This window comes from Microcebus murinus, chromosome 23 (genome assembly GCF_040939455.1).
Source record: "Microcebus murinus isolate Inina chromosome 23, M.murinus_Inina_mat1.0, whole genome shotgun sequence".
Taxonomy (NCBI): domain Eukaryota; kingdom Metazoa; phylum Chordata; class Mammalia; order Primates; family Cheirogaleidae; genus Microcebus; species Microcebus murinus.
In genome coordinates, this window is record NC_134126.1 from 25,016,521 (window position 1) to 25,038,596 (window position 22,076).

At 44.4% G+C, this 22,076-nt stretch overlaps 1 protein-coding gene and 1 pseudogene across 7 annotated transcripts in view; both read right to left on the bottom strand.

Annotated features, from left to right (window-relative positions):
- Positions 1–12,504: 12,504 nt before the first annotated feature.
- On the bottom strand, positions 12,505–14,253 carry LOC109730097 (adenosine receptor A2b pseudogene; annotated as a pseudogene).
- A 6,110-nt stretch (positions 14,254–20,363) lies between these two features.
- The window catches only part of HSD11B1 (hydroxysteroid 11-beta dehydrogenase 1), a 44,758-nt gene continuing 43,045 nt past the window's right edge, over positions 20,364–22,076 (bottom strand). For all 7 annotated transcript variants that reach the window (XM_075997099.1, XM_075997095.1, XM_075997093.1 and 4 more), the window contains 2 exons: positions 21,490–21,633; positions 20,364–20,928 (listed from right to left, as the gene is read on the bottom strand). In XM_075997099.1, the coding sequence (XP_075853214.1) occupies positions 20,699–20,928; positions 21,490–21,633 (374 nt within the window). In that variant the 3' untranslated portion in view covers positions 20,364–20,698. The remainder of the gene's footprint in view (positions 20,929–21,489; positions 21,634–22,076) is intronic.

Consider the following 22,076-nt stretch of genomic DNA (forward strand, 5'->3'; position numbering starts at 1 on the left):
AGATGAGGTGTCCTCAGTGTAGGTTCTTCGTTGTATCAAGTAGCTCTCTGTGTATGGATTCTCCCTTTCCTTTAGTCACCTCTTCCAATCCTGGTGGCATCAAGCAAGGGCTTTTGCTCTTTTGCAGTCCCCGGTGTCTTTCTCAGAATTCCGGAATGAGGCCAGCTCTGGATTTGCTCATTTTTTTTTTTTTTTGGAGACAGACTCTCAATCTGTTGCCCGGGCTAGAGTGCCCTGGAGTCAGCCTAGCTCACAGCAACCTCAAACTCCTAGGCTCAAGCGATCCTCCTGCTTCAGCCTCCCGAGTAGCTGGGACTACAGGCATGCGCCACCATGCCCGGCTAATTTTTTCCATATATTTTTAGTTGGCCAATGAATTTCTTTCTTTCTTTCCTCCCTTCCTCCCTTCCTCCCTTCCTCCCTTCCTTCCTTCCTTTCGTAGAGACGGGGTCTCGCTCTTGCTCCAGCTGGTTTCAAACTCCTGACCTTGATCGATCCTCCCGCGTCGGCCTCCCAGAGTGCTAGGATTACAGGCGTGAGCCACCGCTCCGGCCATGGATTTGCTCCTTTCTGAAGCCATTTGGAGAGGGTGAAAAGTGGGTGGCTGGAAGATGAAGGGAGGAGTAGCAGGCAGAGTCTTACAAAAAAAATTTCCCCGGTCGATTGGACTAAGAAATTTGGGGAAAAACTAAAGGGAACTGATCTGCATGCATTGACCTATTACAGATGATTTAGGCAGGAAATTCCCAAGAAATTCAGGATAAAATAGTGGAAAGGAAACTGGACTGGGACAAGTTAGCTGAGCAGCTTTGTAACTTTGTGCAGTTCACCTTGTCTGGGAGGCCCACTCAGTCTGGTGGCTGGAAGATTTACGTGGCTCCTATGGATTCTAAGAGTTGACATGTGTGAGGCTGGGAATGAGACTTTTAAATAGCTGTGATAAGATAACGTTTACTCACATGTGGGGGATTTGTAATAATCTTCTCTGATGCTGCTACTTCTATTCCCAGAGAAGGAAAAGGACATCCCTCAGGACGAGAGACGATGGCTCAAGGCCCTGCATCTGGATCGCGACACATGGAGATGGGAAGGAATAGAGGACAGAGGGCTTGGGGAGCCCAAATGGCAGAATAAGAGAATTTTATTGGCATCAAAAAGCGAGAAGATTCCAGGAGTTTAGGGTCATAGAGCACAGGAGAGGAAAGGAGATTGTAAGAGGAATTTCTGCGCACAAACTCTTTGGACTCCATTAAAAATCGGAAAGAAATGTGTACAAAGGTCAAAATCCCATTTAGGACTATTTGCTCACTGGGACACTCCACCCATGGTAACTGGGGTTTGGAGAGGTTAGGGATGTGCTTGAGAGATCACACAGCAAGTGCTGGACCCAGGTGTGATTGACATCAGAGCCCGAGCTGAGAACAAAACAATGACGTTGTCATACCTACTTATCTACCTATCAAGAGAAAGAGAGAGTAAGATGAGCACACCCACACAGAACTCTGGGAAGAAAATATACTTTATTTTCAAATGCCCATGAAGCATTAAAAAAAAAATTGACCATATTTTTTTTTTTTTTTTTTTGAGACAGAGTCTCACTTTGTTGTCCAGGCTAGAGTGAGTGCCGTGGCGTCAGCCTAGCTCACAGCAACCTCAAACTCCTGGGCTTGAGTGATCCTTCTGCCTCAGCCTCCCGAGTAGCTGGGACTACAGGCATGCGCCACCATGCCCGGCTAATTTTTTATATATATATCAGTTGGCCAATTAATTTCTTTCTATTTATAGTAGAGACGGGGTCTCGCTCTTGCTCAGGCTGGTTTTGAACTCCTGACCTTGAGCAATCCGCCCGCCTCGGCCTCCCAAGAGCTAGGATTACAGGCGTGAGCCACAGTGCCCGGCCTATATTTTTGATAAAAAGGCAAACCTTAGCACATTTTTTGAAAAGTTGATCTATTACAGCAGGATTTTCTGATCATAGTACAATAAAATTGAAGTAAATAACAAAAGTGGGAAGAAATAAACACTTCAACTTCTTGGGAAAAAAAATCTCCCAGTTTACTTTTAAAATATAGATAGAATCAAATTTGCAATTAAGAATACATTGAGGCTGGGCACAGTGGCTCATGCCTGTAATCTTAGTTCTCTGGGAGGCCGAGGTAGAAGGATTACTCGAAGCCAGGAGTTTGAGACCAGCCTGAGCAAAAGCAAGACCCCATCTCTACTAAAAACAGAAAAATTAGCCAGTTGTGTTGGCGCATGCCTGTAGTCCCGGCTACTGGGGAGGCTGGGGCAGGAAGATTGCTTGAGCCCAGGAGTTTGAGGTTTCGGTGAGCTATGGCACCATTGTACTCTAGCCAGGGTGACAGAGTGAGACCCTGTCTCAGAAAAACAAAAACCAAAACAAGAATGCATTGAAAACAATGTTAATGTGTATGGCCAAGGAATGAGTCAAGGAAAATTCATAACCTTAAACATTTTCATTACTTAAATAAGGAAGATTGAAAATAAATTATCTCCAACTGCTTGTCTGGGCTATAAAAACAAAATATGGAAAAGATATTTTAAAAATAAAATTAAAAAACCTATTAATTTATTTTCAAACAGATTTCTAAAAAATTGTCAGAAAAACCAAGGAAAGGAGGTGAGAATTTTCAAAAAAGATAGAAGTAAACAATATAATACATTAGAATCCTGAGTAGAATTAATAAATAAATTCAGAAGCTTGTTCTTGCATGTGTACATATGGCGGGGGTGTTTAGAAATATCAACCAAAAACAAAATCAATAAAATAAACTACCAGCTAGCCAGATCAATTTTAAAAAGAGAAAGGCTATCTGTAAAAATTTAGAAATGACACATAGAAAGTAACCATAATACAGTGGAAATTAAAATAAATTTAGAGCCATTTGTTCTATGCTAATGATTTTGAAAATCTGGATAAAATGGATTTAAGAAAACTCTACCAAATTAGACTCAAATAAGAGATACGCAGTCTAATTGTCAGCCAGCCCCCACCTGAGGACCCTTCCTCTAGTGTGGCTTCCTAAAGGCAGGGTTTGAATGAGGCTGCTCTTAGCTGGGCACCTGGCATTTACTGGCAAGCATTCTGTGCTTTTCCTCCTCCTTTCTAGACTCATTGGGAACTTGGCTCCCTTTGTTGATGGTCTTATCCTGGAACCTCTGGCCAGTCTTCTTGATTGACGCTGGGCCTTGTGTGGGCCCCCATAAAGGGATGAATATAAGTAAGCTATACTTCGCTTTATAGCTGAGTTGCTTTAGTTTCCATAAAACGACACAAGCATATATGGGATTATCAGACTATTGTAGAGTTGTTGTAACTAAAGGGAGTTTTAGTTTTGAAAAGAAAAATTTTAAACCATATGCTAATAAGGAGAGCCTCCCAGGCACCCATCTGTTTGGACCAAAAGGCCAAACCACCAGGTAATCTTCTCTCCTTTATCCTTCATTTCAGGTTCTGTCCCCTTGGGGCCTGCCGGAATATCATATAAGACCAGCCCTGAGCCAAATGTCATGATGACTTGTCCCCTCCCTATGCAATGCCTCTTTCTGAATTTGAAAAGTTACTGGTTTTTAGGGCTCAGTGGAGGCACCACCCTCCTCCCCCCAGTGTATGTGTCAGTTGTCCAATAAGTAGGACTCTGAGAACTCCTGCTTTGTGATTTGTGATTAAAACACCACATTGTTTATTTAAAAGAAAAACTTACGCACATTACTGAGTCACCAAAAATCATCATTCAACAAACAGTAAAAAAATATGAAGCTATTATTGATTAAAAATATGCTTCCACTTACTTTCCTTCATGTCTGCGTTGTATTTTCTTGTAGCCCAGGCAGCCAGAACCACACAACGCCTTACACTAAGAATTCTCAGAGCCTACGCAGTAGTAACTGTCCTCACCAACACTCTAATAGGGAGAAGTTGGCTCTCTAATAAAATCAGGTTATTTAATAGTTGTGATCCCCTTTCTGAAGCTGACAGTTTTCCGTGCTGGTTAAATTGTCATCTCTTGGCGCAGTCTTGGCTAAGCTATCCTAATTATTTCACGAATGGTCTCACATTCCAAACTGCTGAAATACCCTCCAACAACTTTTCTATGCAGTTTATGCATTTCTACACATACCTTTCCAAGCCGTTTTATACTCAGCACAATTTATCATCCACAATAAAGAATATTTAAATCAACGCAATAAAATTGAACCCAAACTGACCCCCCCCAAAGTGCTGACGTAGTAGGTAGGTTGCTGTCAGCCCCCTCTACAGAGAACACTCTAGGGGCTTACTTTGAAAACTAACCATGAAGGCAGATGGATGGAGAAATGGTTTGGAAAGCATTCAGATTTTCTTTTATTTTCTTTTTTCATATTTATAAACATTTTAATATATAATATCACTAAAAGAGTTGTTTTTTTTTTTTTTTTTTTTTTTTTTGAGACAGAGTCTGACTTTGTTGCCCAGGCTAGAGTGAGTGCCGTGGCGTCAGCCTAGCTCACAGCAACCTCAGACTCCTGGGCTCAGCGATCCTACTGCCTCAGCCTCCCGAGTAGCTGGGACTACAGGCATGCGCCACCATGCCCGGCTAATTTTTTGTATATATATTTTTAGTTGGTCAATTAATTTATTTCTATTTTTGGTAGAGACGGGGTCTCGCTCAGGCTGGTTTCGAACTCCTGACCTTGAGCAATCTGCCTGCCTCGGCCTCCCAAAGTGCTAGGATTACAGGCGTGAGCCACCGCGCCCGGCTTAAAAGAGTTTTTAAAATAAGAAAATAAGCATCTTAATCCTGCCACCCAAATGTAAGCTAGTTTCATATTTTTCACATTACCTTCTATTTTTGTCCATATGCAAATCTTTTTTTTTTTTTACATATTTTAAGTGTAGTGAACATAGATTTTTGTAATACATAATTTTACGAATTATTTTTTTCTACTTGTTACTATATTATACATATTTTTCATGGTTTTACATTTTTTTCATATTTTTTACCTTTCAGTGTTGTCGCAGTCTTTCATAGTGTTAGTGTACTATCATCTGTTTAATAATTTCCTTCCTATTACACAGTAGCCATGTGACCTAGCATTGCTCAGGATAATTATTAACCATTGGCAAATACAACGTAAATGCAATTGAATACACATCATAAAAATGAAATGTGCTATAATAATTTTCTGTAATTGCAATAATTCATTAACAGCTGTGATAATGTTCAACTTTGTAACAAGATTACTTTGTCACATGTGTCGCTGACTCCCCAAGGCTGCTGTGCAGCCTGAAGCTGCCCTGAGGGACAGCAGATTGGCAGGAACAACCTGGAAGTCAGACTGCCTGGGTTTGCAGAAGCCTGGCTTTCCTCCTTACTGCCTGCTTGAGCTTAGTAAATTATTTAACCTCTTTGCATCTCAGTTTTCTCCTCTGTGAAGTGGCTACAATGGATAATACCTACTCTATGAGATTATTTTAGGATTACATGATACAACACTTGTAAAGCACTCATAAATGTTAGCTGTCAATATTGTTATAACAACACCTGCCATTTGGAGCATCTGTCTGGTGGCTTATTAATGGTTGTGATGAAATGGACTCTCACTTGGATCTGCAGCTATATGCAAATAGAGAGTATTAGTGCATTTTGTCTGATATAATTTTGTAAGATTTTAAAGTCACTTCATTGAACTGCTCAAGTTCTTTTAAGAATGTGTGCCACACTACTCCACATGGAAGACAATCAGTTGAAGTGGCTCATAGTGGTCCCCACAATCAGTGTCTTGTAGGCCATTTAGTTTCTATTTTAAGTCAGACCAAAACAAATGTGTTCTGGGATAATAATAGGAATCACAATAGCACCTACCTCTTAGGGTCATTTTGAGGATTTTTTTTTTTGAGACAGAGTCTCGCTTTGTTGCCTAGGCTAGAGTGAGTGCCGTGGCGTCAGCCTAGCTCACAGCAACCTCAAACTCCTGGGCTCAAGCGATCCTTCTGCCTCAGCCGCCCCAGTAGCTGGGACTACAGGCATGCGCCACCATGCCCGGCTAATTTTTTTTTTTTTATATATATTAGTTGGCCAGTTAATTTCTTTCTATTTATAGTAGAGACGGGGTCTCGCTCTTGCTCAGGCTGGTTTTGAACTCCTGACCTCGAGCAATCCGCCCGCCTCGGCCTCCCAGAGTGCTAGGATTATAGGCGTGAGCCACCGCGCCCGGCCCTAATTTTGAGGATTTAAATGAGTTAATATTCATACACTAGCATAGTTCCTGAACATAGTAAGTACTATGGAAGTGTTTGCTAATAAAATAAAGCAAAAATAAAATCATTCCCAAGTGCTGAAACTCTTTTTAGTTTGCATGATATGACTCATAATTTTATTCCTGCAGAAATAATAGGGAGGAATTTAATTCTTTCTCTCTCTCTATATATGGAGATTTTTATCATTTCTAATTTTTAGCTTTTACAGATAATGCTGCAAGTGAACATCTTCATGCATGCATTTATTTCTTTTTCTTTTTTAAAAATATTCCCTTTAGGATGAAATCCCTGGAGTGGGTTTGCTGGAGCAGTTGGTGAAAAAGTAGTTTAGTTCTGACAAGGAAGTTCTGCAGGGAGTGGGTGGGAAGGAATTGAGCTGGGGTTTAGGGCATTGTGGAGACGGCAAGGTCAGGAAAGCTGCTGAAAGGTGGGGGGCTCCCAACAGCTGGGGGCTCACTATTGCTGGGTGTTAGCAGGGGGCAAAAACAGGGTGGTGGGGGGCAAAGGGAAATGGCTGGAGTCCAGTGATGTGACTTTAGATCCATCTACACCTCTCCCTTGAAATGCAAAATTGTTTTGTCCTCATGAGTGTCCATTTCCTCTCAAGCCTTTCCCAGTATTAGGGTCTATGAGTTTTTTTAATGAAATACCTTATATATGCCAAAACTGTTTTCAATACTAGATGTGCAACAATGAGTAGAATACAGTCAGTATCCTCCCTTAGCTACATACACATTGGACAACTTTAGGGTAAATTTAAAGTGTGATAAACTCACACGATGGACAAACACAGAAAATTATAGAGGCATGGGGTGTAGATGGGAGGTCACCCATGAGCCTAGGGAGGGGGCCCCGGTGGACAGGAAGAAAGTTTTCTTGGAGGAGGTAATGGTTGGGCTGAGCCTTCTAGAACGAGCAGGAGTTACCCAGGCAGTGGGCACAGTGGAGAGTGCTCTGGGCAGAGGAGATGGCATGGACCACCCAACAGTGAGGACAGCAGAGTGCCTTCAGACCACCACCAGCAGTTGGGTGTCCCTGGTGGACTCTAAAGCAGGGCAGGTGGCCTCAGATGTGGCTTGAGAGGTAGCCAGGGTCCTTGTACATCACTTTAAAGAGTTTGGGTTTTTTATGGACCGTTTTACCCAAGATTGTCTCTGGATGTATGTCACCTTCCACTCGCAGCTAAGAATCTGTCCTGATTTCTCCATATGTTGACATTTCTTTCCTCCCGAGGCTCAGAGCACCTTGTTTTTGAGGGTGAACACTAGCTGTCGCTATTGAACAGGACTAGCTCCCCACGGCTCACCGCCCAGGGTAGCCTCTGGGGCTGTTCGCAGGACCTGAGTGGCGACTCACCTGTTGGCGTGCCGGTGGGGAGGTGGGTGGCAGCCCTGGAGCAGAACCCGGCCACCGTGTGAATGCGGTACCCCACCACATTCAGCCACTGGATGGCGCTGCCACCCCTGATCAAAGGGAGGAAGTCTTTAATTAGGACAGTGTTGCTCTTTAGCTGTGAGGCAGGGTAACTTTTGCCTGCACTCTGTTACCTGGAGTGCAGGTGTCTTAGGGCTGCTCAAGGACAGTGTTTGAGGGAGCCCGGAAAGCACACCACGCCAACAGTCCCTACTCAGCTGATGCTCGGCCAAAAGACACCTGAGTGCTTTGCCATTTCTTGTGTCTGTTAGGCCTTAGATTATGAGTCTTTTTGGGCTCTCCTCAGTTATCACCCTCTGATTCTGGATTATGCAACATACCAATGTGCCCTCCCCTACGGCTTATGTTTCCTGCCCTACTTCCCAGAAGCCCTGAGTTCAAAGACTCCCCACCTTAGCTGATACTCATCTGCTACTTTTCTATTTTTTTTTTAAAGCTTTTATTTTTGTTCAAAACAACTTGCATTTAATTTTATTTTTTAATTTGTTTTTGTCTCCAAGTCGATTGCAGAACTTTTCTGTTCTAAGGATCCATTTTGTGATACACAGTCATGCCCCATGTAATGACACGGGTCCCCTATAGATTATAGCACCATGTTTTTGATGTTCTTTTTCTATGTTTAGATGTGTTTAGATGCACAAATACTTACCACTGTGTTACAACTGCCTGAGTATTTAGGACAGTAACGTGCTGTTAAGATGTGTAGCCTAGGAGCAATAGGCTATACCGTACAGTCTAGGTGTGGAGTAGGCTACACCATCTAGGTTTGTGGAAGAACATCATACACTCTAGTCCACGATGTTCTCACAACTTCAAAGTCGGCTAATATGTTCCCGTTGTTAAGCACAATGTATGACTGCACATAGACATAGCAAAATGATTGCTACAGTCAAGCAAATTAATACAGCCATCATCTCACATAATTACCTTTCTTGTATGGTAAAAGTACCTACAATCTACTCTCTTACCAAATTTCCAGTATACAAGGCAATACTATTAACCATAGTCCTCATGCTGTTTGAGGAGTTAAAGATATGCCCTTCTAGTATATTGATTATTTAAGTTAAAGGAACTTAACAGCAAGTGCAAGATCACTCTGACCTTCAAGCTGTTTCTTCCAAGCAGAAGATGCAATTCCCATGTGAGAGATGTCCTCCTTATACTAGAAAAGAAACAACATTCTTACCACGGATGGGAAGTTGAGGCCAAGAGAAATCTGTGCAAATAACCATTGTTAAATTAACCCTTCCTAGTTGCTTTTCTACTCAATTAAACGCCGTAGCCTAAGCCCCTTGCCTTATTACACTTTTACAGTTTACTATTTTTTGTCAAATTTGGTATACAAGTAACTGACTCTAACCGCTTCTTCGGGTCTTTATTTCCTTCCTTATTTCCTCCTGCTCCACAAAAAATTTGTATTAAATACATTTGAATGTTTTCTCTTGTTAATCTGTCTTATTTCAATTTAATTCTTGGGCCCAGCTGGGACCCTTAGAAGACAGAGGTGGGGTTTTGCCATCTCTATACTGTATTATATCTCTAAGCTTATTTATCCTACACTACTGAAACTTTGTGTCCTTTGACCTCTATCTCCCCATCCCGTCCCACTCAACCACCTTTCTACTTTTTGTTTCTAGGCATTTGAGTCTGTTCTTTCTTAAAGATTCTACATATAATTAAGATCATGCAATATCCTTCTTTCTGTGTCTGTCTTATTTTACTTAGTATAATGTCTACTAGGCTGAATAATATTCCTGTGTGTGCATATATATATAAAACAATTTTATTCACCCACCAATGGACACTTTGGTTGTTCCTATATCTTGGCTATTGTGAATAATGCTGTGATGAGCATGGGGGTGCAGATATTCTTACGAGGTTGAGATTTCACTTCCTTTGGGTGTACACTCAGCAGAGGGACTGCTGAGTCACATATGGTGGTTCTATTTTTAATTTCTTTAGAAGCCTCCATATTTATGGTTTTTCACAGTCACTAAACCAGTCTGTACTCCCACCAACAGTGTACAAAGGTTTCCTTTTCTCCACACCCTTGCCAACACTTGTTATCTCTTGGTTTTTCTTTTTGATAATAGCTGTTCTAGCTTATGTGAGAGGATAACTCATTGTAGTTTTGATTTGTATTTCTCTAATGATTAGTGATGTTGAGCAACTTTTCACATACCTATTATCCATTTTTGTCTTCTTTGGGAAATGTCTATTGAGGTTCTTTGGCCATTTTTTGATCAGATTATTTGTTTTTTTGCTATTGAGTGGTGTGTGTGCCTTATATAGTTTGGGTATTAACCCCTTATCTGATATGTCATTTGCAAATATTTTCTCCTGATCCATTGGCTGACATTTCATTTTGTGGATTGTTTCCTCATGTTGTGTACCTCAGATATATACAAGAAAAGGAAAAAAAATATCAACCCATGCCAAAAGGCAAGAAAACATAGTCAGAAAAGACAAATAAATCACCAGAACCAAATTCCAGTATGATACAGATATTGGAATTATCAGCCTGGGAATTTAACAAGAACTACTATGTTAAAGAATCTAAAGGAAAAAATAGACCATATACAGGACCAGATGGATAATGTCAACATAGAGATGGAAACTGAAAGAGGGAATCAAAAGGAAATGCTGGATACCAAAAACATAGCAACAAACAAATGCCTTCTATGGGATCATCAGTAGATCCAGCAGTGCTGAGGAAAGAATCGGTGAAATTGAAGATTGATTAATCAACAGAAATTACCCGAAATAAAACACAAAGGGGGTGGGAAACAATGGCAGAGCATCTAAGCACTGTGGTAAAATATCAAACAATTTATCATACACACAATTGGAATATCAAGAGGAGATGAAAGAGAGAACAGGGCAGAAGACATATTTGAGAAAATAATGCCCCAAAAGTAAAAAAAATCAGTGGTTGGCAAGGATTAGGGGAGAGGAAGGGATGGATAGGTTGAAAACAGAGGATTTTTAGAACTGTATGATAGTACAATTGTGGATATGTGTCTATACACATCTATTCCAAAGCCATAGAATGTATGGCACCAAGAATGAACCATGATGTAAATTGTGGACTGTGGGTGACAACGGTGTGTCAGTGTAGCTTTGTAAGTTGTGACAAATGCACCACTCTGGGGAAGGATGTTGACAGTGGGGGAGATTACACACGCGTCAGGGCAAGGGGTATGTGGGAACTTTCCGTGCATTCTGCTCGGTTTTGCTGTGAACCTAAAACTGCTCTAAAATATAAAATTAATGAAAGAACAAGAACCCATTTCTCCCTCCTCTCCTTTCTACTTGTGGCATTACCTTAGGTTCTAGGTCCATTTCCTCATCCTGCGTGTTCTGGATCTGTGTAGACTTATTTCTGCTCCCCCTCACTTTTTGGCCTGTGGTCATTGGGGCTCTAAGTCCTATTTTACCTTTTTTAAAAATTCTCTCTTTTCTCATCTGCCTTATCTTTTTCACATTGGGCCTGTTCCCATCCCCACCCCCTGCTCTACCCACCTTTTGAAAAATGGGAGTGCTTAGGTTAAGAATTGCTGAGAGGGAGTTGGATCTAGCATGTTAGGGATACCCTGATTCTTTTGAGATTCTCTATGAACTGGTGACCCCCTAAGGGTGGGATGGAGATCTAGGGTTGATGGGGTGGGCAGCGAGATGTTGATATCCAGGCAGAGTTGCCAGAGACATTGTAAAACTTCATGAACACCTACATGAGAGTAGCCGATGTGTTTTTCTTTTCCTTAATGCTGCAAATTGATTTGGTTTCATATCTCCCTTGAGAAATTAACAGATGCTTTTGGAACTTGATTAGCATATGTGTCCTGGGGCTCTGGGCTCAGCATTAATGAAGAAAAATATGGGCTCTTAGAAAATTCCCTGGACAGCAGGCAATGCCAGATGGGGTGATGGGTTCTACAGTTGAGTTCCTAAGAGGGGAAAGAGAACTCATTCTAGCCAAGGGATGGTTTGTCTCATAACTCAGGTCCCAAAAGACTGGTTAGAAACATAACATATGCTGATTTCTTTCTCTAATGCAACTTTAGAGCCTTGGCCACCAAAGGGAACAGGTAGGAGGAACTACTAGAATATGGAAAGAAAATATTAGAATTTCTATTTACTTTATTTTTTAAAAAGTTTTATTTTTGTTTCACCTAATACACATACATACTTATATAATTTTAGTAAACTTTTCACACCTCAGGTTCCAAGAACTTGGCCAGACTTGAACTTGAGAGAGAAGTAAAATTCTCTACCTAGCTCTTGGAAGAGTAATTTGATAGAGGAGGGATACCATTTCTTCAGTTTCTACCTCCAGGGTAGTTTTCTGTATATAGAAAAGAATGGAGCTTAAAATTGTTCTGTGATGATAATTTTACTTAAAAACTCAGGAGAATATCATTTCCTTAAATTAATATGGCAGTTTCTAGATTGAAGAATTATACTTTTAATTTTCCTGGCTGCCTTCCTAGGAACAAGTATGTATTTTTAGTGCAGTCGACTTTTATTTTTCTATTGCATTTAAGTTTAAAAATATTTGCATTATATCAGTTCTCAGTATTTCATAGTAAAATAGTTTCAGTCATTTTCTAACACAAATGAGGCAGACTTCAAAACAAAACAGTCTTTTAGAATCTATTCAAGCCATCAGCATCAGCCATTACTTGGAATGGTTAGTAAGAGCAGCAGAATAGAACCATAAATATATACTAGTAGCATGTATATGTTAGCTAGATATGTGGTAACCCCAGGGAAGTGCTCAAAATAGGCATCCTGTATGCCCATGATATTTTTTTCCTTTTCTTGTATATATCTGAGGTACACAACATGAGGAAACAATCCACAAAATGAAATGTCAGCCAATGGATCAGGAGAAAATATTTGCAAATGATATATCAGATAAGGGGTTAATACCCAAACTATATAAGGCACACACACCACTCAATAGCAAAAAAACAAATAATCTGATCAAAAAATGGCCAGAGAACCTCAATAGACATTTCCCAAAGAAGACAAAAATGGATAATAGGTATGTGAAAAGTTGCTCAACATCACTAATCATTAGAGAAATACAAATCAAAACTATAATGAGATATCCCCTCACATAAGCTAGAACAGCTATTATCAAAAAGAAAAACCAAGAGATAACAAGTGTTGGCAAGGGTGTGGAGAAAAGGAAACCTTTGTACACTGTTGGTGGGAGTACAGACTGGTTTAGTGACTGTGAAAAACCATAAATATGGAGGCTTCTAAAGAAATTAAAAATAGAACCACCATATGTGACTCAGCAGTCACCCACCATATGTGACTATCTTTCACCATGAGAATCAGCTAGTCATGATCTGTCCCTTTGTTTATTGTGAGTTGTGCCTTCTCCTCGAAGAGGCCAGAGCCTTGGTCATGGGTCCCCATCGAGAGCCGGCTGCACCCCAACCTGCCTGTTCCCACTCAGTCTGGCAGAGAGCATGCCTGTGGATGATTTTGTGAAAGGTACAGCAGAAGTCTCAGTTCTAGTAGGCAGAGACAATGGGATTGATAACTGAATTGGCCTGTGACAGGAGAATGCCCATATTCACTGCCCAGTTGGGCTTATCATTAGCCCATGCTGGCTGAGAAAGAGTGACACAGTTGATGGCCCATACTGGTGGCTAGCACAGAGCAGACATCACCACGATCATGGCCAGCGACTTGGCTGGGTGGATCTCTCACTGGAGAGAGGTCCTTGATTAGCCTATTGGTGAGCTGAAACTGCCTGCAGGCCACCATGAAGATGGACATCACCAGCGTTATGAGCAGCGGGGGCAGGACACACCCGAAGACATTGAAATATAGCAAGTAGCTCGTGGGGACCACATCCTCGCACTCCGCAGGGCAGCAGCTTCCATTTGTGCTTCTGTCCCAGGGCTCCGTACGATTGTTGGTGGCACCGTCTTTCCTGCTTCACCCCAGGAATGGAGTCAATCTGGTGGCAAGGACCCAGAGGACAGCAATGACTCGTCTTGCTCGGGTCTCAGTGACCAAACGTTTAAACCCGAGCAGGACGCAGATGGCAGATGGCCAGGTAGCTATGGACAGCCACGGCCAGGAGGCTGAAGCAGGAGCTGTGTGTGAGCCTGAGCACCACGCAGGCGAGCAAGAGGCAGTCAGGGCAGAAGCCCAGGTGGATGGAGATGGCAAAGGGGGTGGCGGACTGCCCCACGGCCATGTCAGCCGCCGCCAGGGACACCAGGAAATAGTTGGTGGGCGTCTGCAGTGCACAACAAGCCCACTGAGGCACACAGCAGCACGCCACCCTGGTGCGTGGTGATGGCCAGCTCTGCTGCCCCATGCAATGCACCTTGCACCTCCAGCATCAAGGCTGGGCCAGCAGGCCCTGAACATCACCTGCCAGGGCCGTGCTGGGCACTGGGCAGCCGGTGGGCCCCACCAGGCATGGCCGGAGTGCCGGGACTGAGTCTCCACCAGCTGTCCTTTAAAGATTTCTATTTCTGCATTTGTTTTCTGTTAGTAACTACTATATGCATATATCATACAAATAGTAACTATCTTTTAGAAGTACATATGCTCAATCATTGTTTAACTGAAGGTTGTGATCAAAAGTTCTGGAGACCCCTGCTCTGGAGAGTCTCTGATCCAGCGCTTTGGAGCAGGGGTCCTCAAACTTTTTAAACAGGGGGCCAGTTCACTGTCCCTCAGACTGTTGGAGGGCCGTTGGACAGTGCGGCGCACATTCCACACATGTGCACTGTGGGCCCGGGATGAGTCGGCTGCTAAGCAGGACAGGCAGCGGCGACAAAAACACCCGGAAGGCCGGACAAATGTCCTCGGCGGGCCGCATGTGGCCCACGGGCCATAGTTTGAGGACCCCAGCTTTGGAGCTTGCCGCGGACTGCGCTGCGGGGCGGGTCTGACGTGCTGGCCCGGCGCAGTCCGGCCAAGGGCACAGGCCAGTCTGTGTGCAGGACAGCAGCACGGAGGTTCTGGGGAAAGACTTGGTCTTGAGGGGGCAGAGAGCTGCTTCTCTGGGAACAGCAGCTGGGATGGCTGTCCCCTGTGCCCCAGGGCTCCCTCCTACTGGTAGCAAGGCCCTTTGATCATATTCTTTACTGCGGAGAGGGAGTAGCCTTTTCTCAAGGGGAAATCTGATGGCATAGGAGGCCTAGGACTCCCCCGATCAGGACATTGTGATGGTTGGGGCAGTGGATGCGGTCGGCATGGTAGAGCCTGACGTCTTAGGAATCGCATCCTTCCTCCCTGGCTGTGCCTCCTGCTTCTGAGGTGATCGACTGTATGACAAACACTACTGGTTGCCTAACAGAACCCCAATGTCGTTTTTGGTGGCGATGTGCCCAGCTGAAAACTCTAGTTCTCAGCCTCTCCTCTCCCCTCGCCAGGGTCAAATTCAGAAGATGGTGCCCATCTTCTGTCCTTCACCTTCCTCTTCCTCTTGTCGGAAACGCCGAGTGACGCTGTGGGCGGGGCAGCTGTGCTGTGACCACACAGCACCAAGGACGAGCATGGATGGACGGCTGCGTGGAAAGACAGGAGGAGCCTGGGTCCCTGAAGGACCGGGTCTGCCCCACCCAGAGTTTTTGTTACGAGAAGAAAATAAATCTCTGCTTGATCCGGCCACTGTCAGACGATTGGGTTTTCTGTTACTCCCAGGGACTTTGGTGCTAACAAACATAAACGTCACCGCTGCAGGGCTCTCTGACACTCCGGTCTAGGCTGTTGACTTCATGCAAGACGCTCGCACACTTAGGAGTGAGGAGTGTGAGTTTCCTGTGTCTTTTGGGGCCCTTGTTTCCTCTCTTTCCCCGGCAATGGTAGAATAAAAAAGGTGTCTAGTCATTCTGCTCGTCGGCTTGGCTGTGCTTGCTGATGGGGGGAAAATGCCAATTTGACTCATGTTATCAGACTTTGACTTCAAGTCCTGGAGGGAGAGGGAGGCAGTGAACTGTGTCCTCAAGAATAACTAGATCTGCCAAGAATGTGGAAAGTCAAAGTCACGATGAGGTGCCACAGCCGGTTACGCAGGCTTGAGAGAGCTGAAGGTGTCCCTCTCTTCCTGATCCACGTGCAGGGACGTCGTGCTGGTGGCTTGGAGTTGGCCGTGGTGACAGTCTGTACATCATGGATGTGGGCAAATGCTACAAATCAGCAAGTTAAGGCTTCCCCCCACCCCTTTTTCTGGAGAGCCAGGTGAAACATTTACAAGATCTGGAAAGGACCAGAGGCTTACTTTAATATTAACCGATCAATATTGGCTCGTAGCTTCCATATCTTCTCTTGCTCCCGCATGTTGTCAAATAAGCCATACGTGAGCGGAATCAGGGAACGGCTGCTTTATACTGAACACAGGCTGAAATCTTACCATGTGTTTGGGCCCAAGGAGAACCCTTAAACGTTCAGACTGAAGGCAAAACTAATTTTAACTTGACTTTGGCTCAGCAGTTGTCATCTGATCATGTTCTTGTCTCAGCAATTCATCTCAGCAACTAATCAGCCCTCCCGCCCCCGTCCTGTTGGCAATCTATAGGGCCTTGGCCTCTCGCATACCTGGCTTCTTGCTCTGTTTGTGTCACCCTCAGGAACCCTTGACTCTGAGTCTAGCACAACAGTTTGTCACCTGCACCCAGACACCTCATAATCTTCTTTGCCTCAGCACCTGGGTGCTGGGGTACAGAGAACTAAACAGACGAAACTCCTGCCCGCAGGAAGCCAACATTCTAGCCAGGGGCCTATGGCAGGAGGCATCATGGCCTCCTTGACACTCCTCCATCAAGAGTTGGGGTATGTATTCCCTTCCCTTGAAATGGGATGGGTCTTCAGAACTGCTTTGACCAAAAAATGTATGGTCAGTCCTAAAAGGGAATATAGCTTCTGCCTGGCTCTTTCTCTTGGGATATTTTCTGTTGGATCCCTGAGTCCCTCTAAGAAATCTGGCCACCCCAAAGCTGCCATTCAAAGATACCACGTGGAGAAACCATGCAAAGATAGAGAGAGATGCCCATGGTGCTCCACCCGCTCCAGGTGCTCAAGTGCCCTACCTGCTCCAGACGCTCAAGGTCCCCTTCCTGTTCCTGGTGTGCAAGTGCCCTATCTATTCTAGGTGTCCAAAGTGTCCTGCCTGGTCCAGGTGCCCGAGATGTACTGCCCATTCCAGACACCCAACGTGCCCTACTTTCCCCAGGCCCCAGCTGTACAGGTCTGTCCAGCACAGGCACCAGCCATGTGCACAGTAGAGCTTCCAGATGATTCCACCTTTGAGCCACCCCAACTTTGCTGAGCGGAGCAGAAATGAACTATCCCCTGCTGAGCCCTGCTCAGATTACAGATTTGCGAGTGAAGGAAATAATTGTTTTATGTTTTAAGCCATTGAGTTTTGGGATGGTTTGTTATGTAGCCATAGTAACTGGAACAGGGACAGACAATAAAGAAGATAAATGAGCAACAACAACACACACACCATTAAGTGCTAAGGAGAAAAAAGAAAGCAGGGAAGGGAGGTATACCATCTCGGGGCGGGGTTGAAATTGTATGTAGGGTGGCTACGGAAGGCTTCATGGAGGAGGCGACTTCTGAGTGGAGGTCTGCAGGAAGTGAGCCTGCCGGCTGTGTGGGCCGTTCCAGGCACGGAGAATGGACGCCTGTTTGGCGTGCTCCAGACATAGGTGGGAGGCCGGTGTAGCTGGGGACAGGCAGGGAGAAGAGTAGAGATGAGCTAACGAGATCCAGATCATGTAGGGTTTGTAGTCTCGGTGAGGATTTTAATCTTTACTCTGAATGAGATGGGATCACTATGGGTTTTGAGGGAGGTGTGACAGGATTCTGTTTGAATCTGAATCAGATCACATTTGTTTTTTTTGTTTTTTTGAGACAGAGTCTCACTCTGTTGCCTGGGTTAGAGTGCCATGGCATCAGCCTAGCTCACAGCAACCTCAAACTCCTGGGCTCAAGCGATCCTCCTGCCTCAGCCTCCCGAGTAGCTGGGACTACAGGCATGCACCACCATGCCCGGCTCATTTTTTCTATATATATTAGTTGGCCAATTAATTTCTTTCTATTTATAGTAGAGACGGGGTCTCACTCTTGCTCAGGTTGGTTTCGAACTCCTGAGCTCAAACGATCCGCCCGCCTCGGCCTCCCAGAGGAGAGCTAGGATTACAGGCGTGAGCCACCGCGCCCGGCCCGGGCTCGGTTCTTTTGAGTGGAACTTGTCCAGTGACAAGGGCCTTTGTATGGCTGGTACCACCAAAATGGGAGGTTGGCTCCAGCTGCTGGAACACCTGCCACTCCTGAGCGATGGGGGCCAATATCTAAGGGGCAGGGGAGCCAGATTAGGAACTGGATGAGGCCCCTGGGGAAGGGCTTGTCGAATGCTGGTTCCCTTAAAGGACCGTTGAAACAACTTGTTGATAAGGCAGCTGAGTTCATTGCTTACCCAGGTAATGGGCAATACTACCTTGATGGAGTCATGGTAGCCTCTCAGAGTGGAGAGGGCAAAGCCAGGGTGTTTATCAGGTATTGGAGTCTATTTTAAGGTGGGGCTTCAGCGTGGTGGCTTGATTACAATTGGGTAAGGGTCATGGTGGCATAGTTTGAGATTGGCAAGCACAGTGAAGCCAACATTTTTTTTTTTGAGACAGAGTCTCACTCTGTTTCCTGGGCTAGAGTACCATGGTGTCAGGCTAACTTATAGCAACCTCAGACTCCTGGGCTCAAGCAATCCTGTTGCCTCAGCCTCCTGAGTAGCTGGGACTACAGGCATGCGCCACCATGCCCGGCTAATTTTTTTCTATATATTTTTAGTTGGCCAATTAATTTCTTTCTATTTTGGTAGAGATGGGGGTCTCACTCTTCCTCAGGCTGGTTTTGAACTCCTGACCTTGGGCAATCCACCTGCCTCGGTCTCCCAGAGTGCTAGGATTACAGGAGTGAGCCACCGTGCTCGGCCTGAAGCCAGCATTTTGAAGTGAGGGTTCCAAAGAGTCTTTAAGAGTAACAGTCATCTGATGCTATCTATTGAAAAGTCAAACCCTTTTAAATAGATTTGCAACATTTATCTTCCTGAAGTTTCTTGGAAGAGTAAAGTCATGCTCATAAACAGAATGGAATTTTAATGTCATGTTAGTGCAGATAATAAGCTATGTGGGTGTAGATGGTTTCAGTTCTCAGACCTACTTTTTGAGATCTTCTCCACCCCCACCTTTTTTTTTTTTTTTTTTTTGAGACAGAGTCTCACTCTGTTGCCTGGGCTAGAGTGCAGTGGTGTCATCTTAGCTCACTGCAACTTCCAACTCCTGGGCCCATGCGATCCTCCTGTCCCAGCCTCCCCAGTAGCTGGGACTACAGTCATGTGCCACCACACCCGGCCAGATCTTCCCCCTTTGGATTCTGAGGAAAGCCTCCTTAAGAAAGAGGTTTAACCTCTCCCCAAACAAATTCTAACTCTGTTTTGACATTGTGTCCACCCTTCAGCAAAGGAATTACTGTACTCCATATTTTCGCAGTGAAGGGGAGACTCATTTCTACAGGAGCCCGAGGGCGGTTCATCTGATTGGTGGGAAACCGAGACATCTATTAGACCCCATTACTCACCGAGGAAGCTCCATGTGTGGGAGTGTTAGGTGCCTGCTGGATGTGCTCCATCTGTCCCTCCGGAACATTCTCTACCCTTTGCCGTCTGCTCTGTGTGTGGGGAAGTTGACCTGTGTGGTCTACACCAGTCTGCTCCCTTGCCTGAACGAAGCAGCTGATGTGAAGCACTGACCAGAGGTTAGAGCGTGGGAAGAGAGTAAGGCTGGGGTGTTTGTTCCCCTAGAGCCCTCCTTCATGGTCCTCGGAGGGCTGGCTGCATTCCCTAGCCGAATATCACAGCTCCTGCCATGTGGCTCTTTCCAAACAGGCCTTTCCATCTCTGGGTTCTTGGAACAGGTCTCTCCTCTTATCCCTATGGGCCCTGGGGTAGAAACAGTTGCAACTACCCCCGAGATACTACACTGTCTCCTGTGATTTCCCTATGCCTTGCCCACACTTTTGTAAATAGTCCTCTTTTTATTAAACTCTACTAACATTACCCAATTTGAGGGTGCTCTCTCTTACCTGTTGAGCCCTGACCAGTACAAGGCTTTGCTGAGTTGTCGATATATCTGTTTTGTTTCCCACTTGATCACACGCAGGTGATACCTAGCAAGTGTTTGATAAATATTTGTTGAATGAATAAATGTCTAAATAAGTGAGTGGCAAGATTTGAACTCCAATTCCTCCTCTTCAAACTTCCAATATCCAGCTTAGTGTTCAGAGGTAAGGTACAGATGCTCGATGTACTCTGAGAGCAATAAATAAGCTTACGTTCTGTGGCTCCAGTTTCTAGGGCCCTCCATCTCCCCGAGTTTGCCCTAGTGACTCCTGCCCAGGGGTCTTCCTTCCCCGAGGAGCAATGCGCAATCACGTAAAGAGTATCTGAAATTTACAGAAATGATAAAGACGTGATGTCCACCAAATGAAGACGAAGGTAATTTCTTCAACTTAGGAACAGATAAAAGGTTTAGACCCCAAAACAAGCAATGAACATTGAAAAATTTCATTTGTGTACTTTATGGTTTTAAAGGAACCATACTGAATGAACTCAAGTTACAGCTACCAGTTTTTGAATTTATGTGACCTTTATTATAATTAATATTGTATTAGGCATCATATATTATTATTATATAAGAGATAAACTTGATATAACTACCTTGTAATTATACCTATGGTAGCTCTCTATTTTACAACTGCAGGCTGTAGTGGTTCATGACATTCATTATAATTACATTTCCACTGTGCAAGTGTTAGAGGAACTCCTTCCAATTTTCAGATGAGACCCATGACTTGTGTTTCTCTGGGTACACTCTACTTATCCCCCTGGGAAGATGCCTTCATGGACAGAGCCCAGATACATATCGGGCAGAACAGTCCCAAGATCCCTCAGCACGCCTAGCCCTAAGGGAATTCCGAGGTGTTGATGAATCTGTCCGTATTAAAGTAAGTTAAGGAGAGAAATTCCATTACTCTCCTCCCTGGATTTCCTAGCAGGAAAGAGGTCCAGAGTGAGCTGTCATAATATATTTCCTCTTGGCGCAGAGCTGCCCCTTTGATGATCTTTAGGGCACATTCCTCCTTCGGAGCTGCTTGCTTAGTCATTACCCCAGAAACTGCCTTCATGGCTGTATCTGTAGAATGACAAGGGAAGAATAGAGTTAGGCAAGACTAGCAGAGTCTGCACGATGGGAGGCCTGCAGACAGACAGCTTAGCTGTCAGGGGCCCTTCGCCAGTGTTTGCTCTGCAAGCCTCACAGGAACCTCCGAGAAAAACGTGGAGAGACTGGGCATGCTTAGAGCCTGCTGGCAGAGAGGCCTTAATGTTAAGAGGGGCCCTGCCTTTCTAGATGCAGACTTGTGGGGGCAGTTAGAGGTGATTAGTTGGGAGATCTGAATCATACTTTTCTCTTGGGTGTTTTGGTTGGGGCAGGGGAGTCCTATGGGGGAACAGAATGAGGACAGAAGTCTCATAATGACCCAGTAGCCAATGGGAAGTGTCAGTGGGCAGCAACAGAGTGCTGTATGACAATGACTTACTGTCTTGTAAGAGGAAGTGCTTATTAAATGAGAGAGCTAGTGCTTTCTGTTGCTGGTTCTTAGTACATTACACATATGTCAGGAAGTTCGGCACCCTTCTTTACCCATAATGGTAAGGCAGCTGCATGTCCTTTATTCCAATGTCTTGACCTTACCTGTGTTTATGAGGCCGAGAACACAGAGCGTGATTGACACATTGACCTTGGCCACTGAGTATTCCTTCCTGATGGAGGAGAAGAACCCATCCAGAGCAAACTTGCTTGCAGAATAGGGAGCAATCAGTGGATGGGCCATTTTCCCTAAATGATAGATTAAAAAAAATGACTTAACCAGGTGATCTATTTCAGCTTCTGACAGAGCTGATCTTTATCTGTAGCAGGCTTAGTAACCCCTAATGAGTCCTTTTACCCCTTGGAGTTTTAATTTCTCTCTATTCCCTATAGAAATTATCCTGTTATTTGAATTCTAAAAAGGAAAACATTAAGGTATTGAAGGTATGGGGGAGGGTGGGCTGCAGGATAGCCTTCGTTGAAGAGGGATTTGTTAGGTTTTTAAAGGGTGGTCAATAAACTGGATTACAAGGAGAGCCATGTAATTCCACTGCTGCTAAGTCTTCTAACTCTGACCCAAGAAAGCTGGAGATCCCAGGGCTTGATAAGAGCTGTCAACTCAGTGGTCTGTCATTGATAATGGAAAGGGTATATTTTACTTTCTCCATGAAGGGGATAAAACCCCTTGTCTT